Source organism: Arvicanthis niloticus, chromosome 16 (assembly GCF_011762505.2).
Source record: "Arvicanthis niloticus isolate mArvNil1 chromosome 16, mArvNil1.pat.X, whole genome shotgun sequence".
NCBI classification, from domain to species: domain Eukaryota; kingdom Metazoa; phylum Chordata; class Mammalia; order Rodentia; family Muridae; genus Arvicanthis; species Arvicanthis niloticus.
The window spans coordinates 8,116,935-8,129,107 of NC_047673.1; the positions used below are offsets into that span (position 1 = coordinate 8,116,935).

The 12,173-nt window shown below is 49.9% G+C and overlaps 1 protein-coding gene across 6 annotated transcripts in view; it reads left to right on the top strand.

Moving 5' to 3' along the window:
• Nucleotides 1–5,297: 5,297 nt before the first annotated feature.
• Nucleotides 5,298–12,173, top strand: part of Tfdp1 (transcription factor Dp-1) — a 39,750-nt gene continuing 32,874 nt past the window's right edge. Inside the window, exons 1-2 of one of the 6 annotated variants that reach the window (XM_034520327.2) lie at nt 5,298–5,368; nt 6,194–6,268. In XM_034520327.2, coding sequence (XP_034376218.1) covers nt 6,257–6,268 — 12 coding nt within the window. In that variant the 5' untranslated portion in view covers nt 5,298–5,368; nt 6,194–6,256. Of the gene's footprint in view, nt 5,483–5,763; nt 6,011–6,193; nt 6,269–12,173 lie in introns of those variants that run through there. The other 5 variants (XM_034520333.2, XM_076913847.1, XM_034520326.2 and 2 more) reach the window with 5 other exon arrangements.

Genomic DNA, 12,173 nt, shown 5'->3' on the forward strand with positions numbered 1-12,173 from the left:
GTTACAGCTAGCACTCTGTTTACCCACTGTCTGTCTCCTCAGCACCCATGATGTACATTTTGAATGTCAATATGACTGGCTTAGGAAATGCCTAGGATATTAGCAAGCACACCTTTGCCGGTGTCTAAAGGCATTTCTAGAGGACTCTGGCCTCAGTACATTAACTCCTCAATTTAGAGTCGTATGTGATGGCAATATTGAGAGAAGGTAAAATATAGGTGGTAGGGCCAGGTTCTAGGAAGCAGGTCGTTGCAGACACGTCTTTAGGGTTAATCTCATCTTGACTCCTCCCTGTATCCCCATTGTGTAAAAACAAAACAACAAAAAAACCTACCTGTCCCACATAGAGAACCAAGCACAGAGCAAACTAAAGGTTATGTCTGACTTGGTGAATCCAAGAGTTTTATTGGAGTTACCTTCTGAATAATTTAGGAATAAGTGTTACTTACAGCAGCAGCAATGACCCTGTAGGGGGCGTGGTCTTTGTACTCCCAGACATGCACTAGAGACTCCTGGAATGTTAAATACAAAGGGTTGTTCCTTCCAGGGAAGGAATGTAAAACCTGCTTCACACCCAGAAGGCTGGAATGAACATTCTTTCTAGCCTGGTGACTTTTGCACAATCTGCATGGCCAAAGACTCTCTGTCACCAGGCCTTCTTCCAGACCCTTCTTCTAGACCGGTGGTTCTCAGTCAATCCATGAGACCCATCTTTACAGAAGGTTTCACATATGGTCAACCTATATATAGAACCCATCTTTATGGAAGGTGTCACATGTACCCTACAGGGTTTCCTTGTCGTCGAGTCTGATCTGTATTTAGCTTGCTTTGTCCCTCAAAGAGACAGGTGTGTGCTCTGGTGTATGTGTGGAGTTGAGTTAATCTCCACAAGCAAAGTTTTCACCAAATTGTTCTGCGTTTAAACACTCCTAAAATAAACAACTCAGAGTCAGACTCCATGACCCAGCCATGCTAAGCTGGACAGCCTTCTTGCCTCCTGCTGTTTCATCTCCCTGTTGCCTGTGAAGATCTCAGCGATGACCCCCTCATCATGACCCAAAGACAGCGGCATCACCAAAGTCCACCCCAGTCTCCACTCCTGGAAACTAGAAACCTAGAGCTCACTACACAGCTGGCAGGAGGAGTTGAAATGTAGGTTTCCCAGGTGGCTCCATTGACCATGGTCTTTTCTAGACAGCTGGGCTTACAGGAGGCCAGCTCTCAGCAGTCCTTGTGGATTCTATGAGCTCAGGGAGGGAGCATCCTACCGAAGCATCTGCTTTCAGGGACTTCCTGAAGCCCTGGAGTTGTTTACTTCCTGCTATTTTAAGATTCCTTTTTTTTTTTTTTTTTTTTTTAATTATTGTGTTCCATTCTTGTTTGTTTGTATGTTTCATGTATATGGGTGTTTTGCCTGTATGTATACCTGTGCAGTATGTGTAGAGTCCAGAAGAAGGCATCAAATCCCCTGGAACTGGAGTTACAGACAGTTGTGAGCTGCCATGTGGATGCTGGGAATCAAACCAGAGACCTCTGGAAGAGCAGTCATTGCTCTTAACCACTGAGCCATCTCTCCAGCTCCAAGATGATGATGATGATGGTGGTGGTGGTGGTGGTAGTGGTGATCTCTTCTTCTTATCCTCCTCCTCCTTCTTCTTCAAATAATGTGTATAGGTGTTTTGCCTGCATGTATGTCTGTATCCCATATGTATGCCTGGTGCCTAGAGGCCAGAAGAGGGTGCCAGAGCTCCTGGACCTAGAATTACAGATGGTATTAAGCTGCCATGTGCTAGGAATGAAAGCCCAGTCCTTTGCAAGAACAGCAAGTGCTTTTAACTTCAGAGCCGTCTCTCCAGACTCTACTTCCTGAGTCTCAAGGCATCTCCCTTCAGATCATTAAGGATCTTCCCCGCAGGATGGAAATGTTATAGAAAGATCCCGTGTCTCTCTGCTTCCCAGGCGAGAAGATAATTCTCCTCTGCTACATTCTTCTTCCACCAAGGTATTCCGTACACATGCCTGGAGCCAAAATGACCATAAATATAAACCTCTGAAGCTATGAGCCAGAAGAGATCTTTCCTCGCTTAAGTTGACTCCGTCTGGCATCTTGTTACATCGAAGACAACACTGATGTACATGTCGGAGTCAATTTACTTGTAGTGCTTCCTGGTCACTCATCATCCATGAAACGGGTCCACCTATCATAAATTATAAGCAAAAACCAGGAAATCAATCCATTTTAAGACACCGCCCCCCAAACAACCCATTCCACCTGTTCTGTGGCTCCACTGTTCAGCGGCCGCACCTGACCTTCGCCACGGTTTCTAACTCCGGTCAATTTTGGCTTCCAGAATGCTTTGAGGACCTTCTGCATCTTCCAGCCAATCGAGTTAATTGCTCTCTGGAACAACTGCTTGTTGAAGGCTCTTGGCATGTAAAGTCATTCCTTGTAGTTTAGAAACCCACCCTTGTTACATATACACCATAGGCAGCCAGACGCCACTTCCCACTGCAGAGGCTGGATGGCGTTCGTTTCCCTTTGGTTTGCTCTGTTACTGGGGTAGGGGAGCAGAGCCAACAAACGGGAGGACTTCTGGCCATTTGAAGGCTTCCATGCACGGTTTCAATCCTGACCCAAGGCAGAATCAAGGTTAATTAGACGCTTGGCAGCTTAAGAAGGTGGGGCTTAGCCGAAGTGGTGGGAGCAGGTGTAGTCAGCATAAAGGCGGTTAATTGTAAAGCCATGCAAAATAGGGGTGTCCAGTAATAATACGTTGCATATTACTGAGTGAGGCCTTTGGTCTGTACTCCTCAAAGGTCTTCATAGATGTTAATTAGCCCGGCACTTGGTACAGCCCCGACCTCTATATTACTACAGTTGGCTGGGGTTACTCTGCTTTATCCAGATACACATAATCGGACAAGGAGAGGATTCTCCAGGGCTAGCAATCAATCCCAGGCCTTAGGAAGTTTATGGGATGGACTAGCAGAGATCCAGATGCCTACAACTCTATTCCCTGAGAGCCAAGGGATTTGGAAGTCAGAGGTGTACAGCTCGAGACACTGAAGTTGGAGGTTTAGATTATTCTGGGCCAACAGCAGCCACACGCTCGCTCGCTCGCTTGCTAGCTACTGTAATCCTAGCCTCTGCAGCAGCAATATGCGGTGTCTGCTGGTGCTGTAGCTCTGTGTGAATATGGGGTGCTGGGAAGTTATGTGACTGTAGCTTCAGCATTCAATCCTACCGTAAGGCCGTTACCGGACCAGGCTCGCCAGCTCCCCGGAGCTCTTCCAGTGCCTGGTACCCATGCACTCTTCTCTGCCTCTTCATAGCTTTCCTCAGTCCTGGTGCTTTATCTTCCTATTTCTGCTGTCTGTCGGCCCACCACCTCTGCGTGTTGCTGTGCTTGCCTGTTCACTCTCTGAAACTCTTTGGTGTCCCCCTTGTCGTTGCCACCGCTCTGCTGATGTCATTATTTCCTCCTATTACCAGTCTAGCTTGTTTCTTTTCGGGGTGGGGGGAGGGAGGACGGGGTTTCGAGACAGGATTTCTCTGTGTAGTCCTGGCTGTCCTGGAACTCACTCTGTAGACCAGGCTGGCCTTGAACTCAGAAATCCACCTGCCTCTGCCTCCCAAGTGCTGGGATTAAAGGCGTGCGCCACCACTGCCCAGCTATCCAGTCTAGCTTGTAAAAATAAAAATAAAAATAAAAATAAAAATAAAAATAAAAACGTGTAACATCACTTGAGAGAAGCTTCTATTGGACAAAAGAAGCCCCCAACTTACTGAAAAAGTGAGCTAAGTAGCTTGTTTATACAGTCAGAAATGGGGTGTGGCGAGGATGTTTGCACCAATGACAGTCTTTCTGCTCGGCCACTGCTCACCACTGCTTCCCCCACCTCCATCCCCTGCCCTCCTCCCCACACCCCACCCCACCCCACCCCCTGTCCTGGGTAAAAAGGGTTACTAGAGCTTAGCAAAGCCTGCGATGGCCAAAAGTCTGGTGCAAGCTATTGAAATGCTCGTGCCTCCGGTATTGCCTTCTGTGTTAGCAATAAGCAGCTGTGGTTGCATTGTTGCTTCCTCAAAGCCACTGAGGAGTGTTCAAAACCGGATGGCAGCTTGAGGACAGTTCAGCTGAGTCATGTGACCGAGGCAGGCAGGTAACAGAGAAAGATATGTTTGGGAGTCAAATTGTCCTTTCCCCAGAATAAAATTCGGGGAAATTTTATTCTCACATTAACAGTTCTCTGATAGAACTTAACAGCGGTCTGGTCTTCAGTCCGAATTCTTGGGAAAAGTCAGGTCATTTTATCTGAGCTATTTGGACTGATTTGTGAGCCCTTGCCTATTCTCCTCCCCGGCTCTCCAGCTTTAGTTTTAAAGAAGTGGTCTCTAAAATGGACTGAGTCTTCAGGGCTCAGGGTCTACCAGATCCCTCTTGGGATGAAGCAGATGGTTTCTGAAGTGAAAGGCGCAAACTCACGCACACCTGTCTTTCATGAAAGGCTACTTCCTGCCCTGAATCATTTACAGTCCAAGTTCAGGCCACATGGCTGTGGAGGTCAATAGTTGAACGGAGGTAGGGGATCGTGGCTCTGCGCTGTCCAGTCTGCATCCTAACAGTCTTTACTTTGTTCTGTGGAAATATACAAGACTCCTCTCCCCGTGGTGCACATGTAGGGACTTTAAAGCACTCTCAGAACGGACCTCTTTTCCATCGTGTGTACGCACAAGCTTGTTCTTTTCAGTGTGCAAGTATTAAACATAGGTACCCATATTTGTATGCACAGAGGGTTCTCTTCTGTACATGTTCAGGCGTGCACACAGGACTCATGCTCCATGAATACACACGTGTATACAGCCGGATTGTGCATATACACAGAGGTGCACACACATGATCCTTTCCCCACGTGTACTTGCAGGCATGGCACACATCACAGACTTTTCACCGTTGGCGCGCGTGGCACATACACACACTCACACACACACAGAGGCAGACACGTGGCCCCCTACTCCCTGCGCATGCACACAGACATGCATACAGTTGGTCCTTGGTGTACACACAGAGGCGCGCACACACGTGGCCTCTCTCCGAGCGCACATGGAGGCGCGCGCAGCGCCTTTCAGCGTCGGCGGTCTCCAGCGGAGTCCCGCCACACGCGCACGCGCGCACAGGCCCCTCCCCTATCCCAGGGCGGGTAGCACCGGCGAGAGGCGCGGGAGATGAGCGGCGGGAGGAGGAGGAGGAGGAGGAGGGCGCCGAAGGCGCGAAAAGGCGCGCAGGCGCGCTGCGCGGAGCGGGCCCGCCGCCGCCCACGTCACCGCGCCGCGCGCACGTCACGCCGGCCCGACGCTCGGCCCAGGGTGAGCCCGCGTCCCGGCGCCGCTGGCTCAGGGCAGGGACCGCCAGGGCCGGACCTCCGGGCCGGCGCCCCCGCGCCCCCGTCGTCCGCCCCGCGCGCCCCGCCGGCCAGCCAGGTGTGGCGGGGGCACCGGCCGGTCGCGGCGGGAGGGCGCGGGCTGGGCGCGCGGCCCCGTTCCCGCCCCAGCCCGGTTCCCGCGTCCGGTCGCATCCCGCCCGCCGCCCAGCCTCAGCCCGGAGTCGGCCTCGACGCGGCGTGGCGTGGCGTGGCGTGGCGTGGGCGGCGGGCAGGGGTCCTGGCCACCCTCCGGCTCTGTCCGCGCCAGCGCGCGGGGCTGGTGGCCGGGCCTAGTGACAGGTGGGGCGGGCGGGCGGGCGGCCGAGAGCCCACCTGTCAGAGTGGTCGGCGGCACCTCGGGGTCTTGGGCAGCCCGGGGGCCTGCGGCGGCCCGGGCGGAGTCACGCAGTGTCGTGTGCCCGAGTGGGGGGCCTTGTGCCTCGGCGGGGCCTGTGGTCAGGCGGGGCCCGCGTGCCCAGGTGGGGTGAGCCTGACGGCTGCGCCTCGCTCCGCCAAGGGGCCGGGGTCTGGCCCCGCTGCCGGTGGGAGCTGCTGGTGCCCGCAGGGAGCATTTCCATTTGGAGAGGTGACTTAAAGTCCCGGTGTGGGACCTGCTTGCCTAGCTCTCCTGTCGGGACTGTGCAAGAAAGGCCCCTGCTGCCTGGAGGCCTGCCTCGTGCTGGTGGGGAGATGTTTCCTTTGAAATGCGGTGTGCGCTAAACTTCTTTTTTCCTTCTCATTCATTACTCATCCCCTTCCTTTTTACCAGATAAGTCCGGTTTCTTCTGTGGAGGGTACGCAGTTAAAGCCTTGATTTCCTGGATCTGGTAACATGGCAAAAGATGTAAGTATGATTGTTGCATGCTGCAGACATGTTAGTACAGCTCGTTGCAGTTTTTTTTTTTTTTTCTCCCTTTATTTGAGAGTAGCCATACGTGCGTGGCAGTGGTTTGCTCAGACATTTTACAGGCAGGAGCTGGGATGGAGGTGAGGGATGGCGAGTCAGTAGGTGGGTGTCTCCCCGCTGCACAAAGCCCCACATGGTTTTTTTTTTTGGTTTGATGATGATGTCTGGGTATTTCCTTAATCTATCTAAACTGCTTAAAAAATTGTTTTTTAATACATGTCTCAGGTATAATGAACGTGTGCAGGGGGTGTTGTTAGTGGGTTTCCACACGGGATCTGTCAACATGGAACTTACACTGCACTTGTTTTATGTTCTATGTAAGACTTTAATTCAGCTTTGATGGGTTGAATCCCAAATACTTGTTTGGGCACATTTTTCTCAGAAAGATGACATTTGGTGATTAATGAAACACCGTGGAAATGCTGGTTAGTTTAGCTTCATATTTACTACGAAGCTACGGAGCGTTTTGAAGTTTTTTTTTTTTTTTTGAAACAAGTATGGACAGTTAGGCTTTTAGGCTGCAAAATATTAGTTGGTCACATACATACATTTTTTGCAATATTACTTTAACTCCCTCCAACACTGATTGTGTCTGGTCCAGTGTTTCTCCGTATTGTTCTATGAGTATTAGATTAATGCCTTTTCTGTGTGGCCCTGGAAATGCAGGCAGATACACAGCATCAGCTAGAGTTGTGCCCAGGTGTAGCAAAACTGTGGTGCAGGTGCTGAGTCTTGTCCTGACTAGAAACCCAAGGAAGGATTCAGCCATGCTTAGCGGCCCACATGGGTCAGACTGTGCCCTTCTAGTCATCAAGCACTGGACCTGCTCTTGGGAGTTGTGTCTCACCCTGAGAGACCTTGTGTGTGTGTCACCTGAAGTCACAACTGTATATAGCGTTGGCTTGATCTTGTTATGTCTGTTTATGTACATCCATGTCCTGACTCTTCCCCCGTGTGTGCCCTAATGAGAGACATGCCGCTCAGTGCATGCCCACAAAGTAGCTAGATTTGGTAAATGGTGTGTAAACAGGGCACTGGCCCCCGTGCCTTTATGAGCCCACATGGCAGGTGTAGTTTCAGGGAACATTGCATTTTCAGTGAGTCAGCATGCTCCTGGTCCTGTCATCTTAGTTGCATCACACACTCCTGTGTGCTGTGTCCCTGGGGGGTGGGGGGGGGGCACACTGTGATGGCAAGTGGTCAGGATCCCCTGTCCAGCTGAGAGTGTGGGGTCAGCCATTGTGGTGTGGTTAGGCCAGTGCTGTGACTAGTTAACAGTGCTACAGCTCAGTCCCCCACAAGTGTGCACACACACAGGCAGAGGTGAAGTGGCTCTCCCTGTTTTCTGACTGGAAGTGGAGATTGATTGCACCAGTTTTTAAGTAAGATGTGATGTTTGGGTTCGGAAAGGGACTTTGTAACCTGTGCTGAAGGGAAAGAAGGAGGCACCATTGAAATTTTCTAAGCACTTGACGCTTAAGGTGAAATCTGGCTGTAGACATGGGGCTTTGAAGGCCATGACGCTGGTGAGAACAGAGACAAAAATCACACTCTAGGTCACAGAGGAAGAGCAGGAAGGGCAGACAGACACCTTAGGGATTTTCTGCCCCTGCTGGTGCCCAGCCAGACCAGCAGGTCAGGCAGACTTGCTGTGAATTGCGGGCTGTGGAGCGGGCGGGCAGTTGTCAGTGAACAGGTTGGGGATGGCAGGAGCTGGCAAAGGAGCTGTGGTGGAGGGGTGGTGAGTGCCTGCAGGTGCCTGCTGTAGAAGCCAGGGAGGCCCGGTATGGGTGGGTATGTCTCCTCCCTCCCGAGGTCGCTGCTGCCTTACTAGGAAGAGAGTATTCTTGAATTTGTCAATCATCAGAAAAGTTCATCCCCATAGACGTGCCTGAAGGAGTGTTTTCTTTCTTTCTTTCTTTCTTTTTTTTTTCCGAGACAGGGTTTCTCTGTGTAGTCCTGGCTGTCCTGGAACTCACTCTGTAGACCAGGCTAGCCTCGAATTCAGAAATCCGCCTGCCTCTGCCTCCCAAGTGCTGGGATTAAAGGCGTGCGCCACCACCGCCCGGCAGGAGTGTTTTCTAGTCATTATAAATTTCCTCATTGACAGTGAGGGTTAACTATCAAGTTCATCCCTTGTCGGCCTGAAAACAAACACACCTTTTTGAATCTTAACATTCCATCCTTGGTCCTCAGAGGCTCATCTCCTAAGGCAAAATCTTTCAGTCCATTGGTACAAGCCTCCAAATCTCAACTTTTTTTTTTTTTTTTTTTTTTTTTTTTTTTTCCCCAGACAGGGTTTCTCTGTGTAGCCCTGGCTGTCCTGGAACTCACTCTGTAGACTAGGCTGGCCTCGAACTCAGAAGTCCACCTGCCTCTGCCTCCCAAGTGCTGGGATTAAAGGCGTGCGCCACCACTGCCTGGCAACATTTCTAACATTGTTCAAAAACATAAGTCTGGGGCTGTCAAGACAGAGCACTTGCCAGACCTTAGAACTTAAGTTTCCGTTTCATCCCTGTGGCTTACATGGTAGAAGGAGAGAACTGACTCCCATACGTTTCCTCTGATTTTCATGTATTCTCTGCATGTTCGAACACACACACAATTAAATAAGTCAGTGTAATAAAAAAAATTAAGGGTCTGGAGAGATGGCTCAGTGGTTACAACACAAAGTGCTCTTTCAGAGGATGTGATTCCCAGAATCTTCATCAAGTGGCTCATAACTGCCCTGAGTTCCAGCTCCTGGGGGGGGGGGGATATGACACCTCTGCCCTCTATGGATACCTGTATTCTCATATAGATACATATGCACATGTGTGCATGCACACACACAGAAAGAATAGTAAATCTTTAAAAAAAATTTTTTTTTAAGGCAGATTTGTTCTTTTTCAAGACTCAGTAGCAAAAGACTAGACCAACGCTGAACCAAAATTGAGTAGTGCAAACACCAAACCTGGCAACTCCTGTGCCTGCTATCTTGGGCTTGTAATGGAATTGTCTGAGCTGTAACAGACTTGGGTAGGCAGCCTTGCCTCTCTGGTACTGCTTCCTGGAGCACTTGGGACCTCTTCTGCCAGCTCCATTCTGTGCTTGCAGCTTTCTTTGGCAGGTGTTCCTTGGTCTGGTCCTGAGATAGTCTGCATCTTGAGGTCTCCATTGCGCCTTAAGCCTTACCTTCCCAGGGGCCTCTTGACCTTGGCAGAGACTTGAACCCTGTACCATCTTATATGAGGATGGTGCCTGCAGAAACCATCCTCAGGACAGTGCTGAGTTCTGCTGCCAGCTTAAGGTAGAGGTCCCTTCTGTGGCTCCAGTGGCTTTCCTTCTGTGGCTCCAGTGGCCTTCCTTCTGTGGCTCCAGTGGCCTTCCTTCTGTGGCTCCAGTGGCCTTCCTTCTGTGGCTCCAGTGGCCTTCCTTCTGTGGCTCCAGTGGCCTTCCTTCTGTGGCTCCAGTGGCCTTCCAGCTGGACTTGGGGAAATAACTCCCTAAGCGGTTGTTTTCTTTTGATGGCATTCTTAGTTCAAGCTCTTTCTATCCAATGGGTTTTAATTTTCTTAAAAACAAACAAAAAAACTATTGAATGGGTGTGTGTGTGCACACATGTATGCGGTCTCATGCGAACAGATAGGACAGCTTTGTGGAGTTGTTTCTTTCCTTGTCTCTTTGTGTGGATTCTGGGTACTGAACTCAGGTTGCTAGACTTGATTTTACCTGCCCAGCCATCTTGTTGTCTGGAGTTGCTATTTATATTAGTTGGACCTTTCTGTGAGTGACTCTTGCCCTAATCATGCTGTTCTTTTCCATTTCTTTCTTTTTTCAGGTTTTTCCAGACAGGGTTTCTTTGTGTAGCCCTTGCTGTCTTGGAACTCACTCTGTAGACCAGACTGACTTTGAATTCAGAGCTACCTGCCTCTGCCTCCCAAGTGCTGGGTCTCTAAAGGCCTGTGGCACCCAGCTCTAAAGATGCTTTTCTCACCTTGGTGCAAAGTGTGCGATTTCCCCTCAGTTGTAGATGCTTTGTCTCTGTCTTCCTCATGTGCAGCTTTAAACTCATGCCTGCTTCTTTATCTGTATGCCTGTTTGACCATCTGACAGCAGTAAGCCGTGGTCGTGCTACAGCCTGGATGCTGCGCTGTCTTGAAATCTCCACCAGAAGCTTAGCCCGTGTTTTCTTTGCGGTTACTTTAACATTTCGCCTCACTTAGATTTTAAGGGCATGGGCAGAATATGGCCAGAAGGTGACACAAGTGGCCTCTAGCCCAGTTCCCAATAGAGCCTTTGTTTCCCTCTGAAACTTCAGGGGCCTGGCCTTCAGTGTCCACACTTCCATTGACATTCTATTCTTTTCAGATGCTTGCCAGATGGCTTAGAAGTTTTGCATGGAGCCTTCCAGGATTCCTTTACACTACAGGCCTGCAGATCATGGATCATGTTTACTGCAGCAGTGCCCCATGCCTCAGTTTCCCACATTAGTCACGTTTCTCATCACCATGACAAGAGAGCGACTTCAGCGATGGTTTATTTTGGTCATCATGACAGTAAAGGTGTACTGGAGGCAGCTATGGTGGCTGGTCACATCGTGTCCATGGTCAGCAAGCAGAGATGAGCTTGGGTGTCAGCTGGCTGCCTTCTCTATTCCTTTTTATTTAGTGTGAGGCCCCAGTCTATAGGATGGATGGTGCAGCTCACATTCAGGGTGGGTCCTCCCAGAAAACACTCCCAGAATCCAGAAGAGTGCTCACATGGCGTTCCAAATCCAGTCAGCCTCACAGGGAAGCTCCTGTACTATGGGTTTTGTCTTTTTAGTGGTTATTTGTTTACTTGACATGTTTTAGAATGGTAGACAGTTGCTACTGAACAGGTGAATTAATACAGGAAATAAACTTTACTATAGTGTAGACCAGTCATACCTGCCACAGCCTTTATCTGTGGACTGAAAGCTGCTTTTTGGACAGCAAGTCTGCTTGCTTCAGTTTCCTGTGTGCACTGTTCTAGAATGTCTATTCTGATGTTGAGGATGGGTAGACAACCAAAAGACTTGGACACTGCAGTTTGCTAGGCTTCAAGTGTTCCAGGCTCCTCATAGTGAGGGGAGCCTTTGTTGGGCTGCATAGGGCCAAGGTGTCAGCAGCCCATGCTCAGAGTGCAGTTTGTTGGGAAGGGCCTGGGAAGAGGCTGGACTCAAGGTGCGTGAGTGCCTGGCTCTCTCACTGTGAGCATTGCGGGGGATTCTCTGGCTTCCAGGATCAGTCTTCCCAGATGGTTAAAAGGCCATTGTGACCCTAAGGATGAATCCTAGGAGCGGTTATTGTGATGTGTGTGTGTACACCTGTACGTGTGTGCATGCCTGTACACAGGGAGTGTCTTTGAGCTGTCAGGTTCTAGAAAGATGGCACGCCATGTGTGCCATCAGGCAGTTGGAAAGCACCCCTTTAACTTTCCCTCTCCAGTGACAGTGCTGTTTAGCCCAATTTGTGAAATAACCAAGTGCATCTTGTTCATGGGGAGTTCCAAGTCAGTTAGAGCTACATAGAGGGACCATTGTCTCAAACATCCATTTATAAATGTAAGAGAATATCCTTTAAAACATTTTTTTAAAGTGTTACCTGTGTTTGCCTGCCTGCCTGCCTGCTCACATGCACAAATACCACATCATCATATATGGAGATTAGAGGGCAACTTTCGGAAGTAGTTCTGTGTTCAACTATGTGGTCCTAGAAGTTGAACTCGGGCCCCTAGGCTTGGTGGCCAGCACCTTTATCCACTGAGGCAGCTCCTCAGGCCTGCACCTTGGATTTTAACACCAACGACTGGTGATTTACAGGGGGCTTTGCTTGTTTGG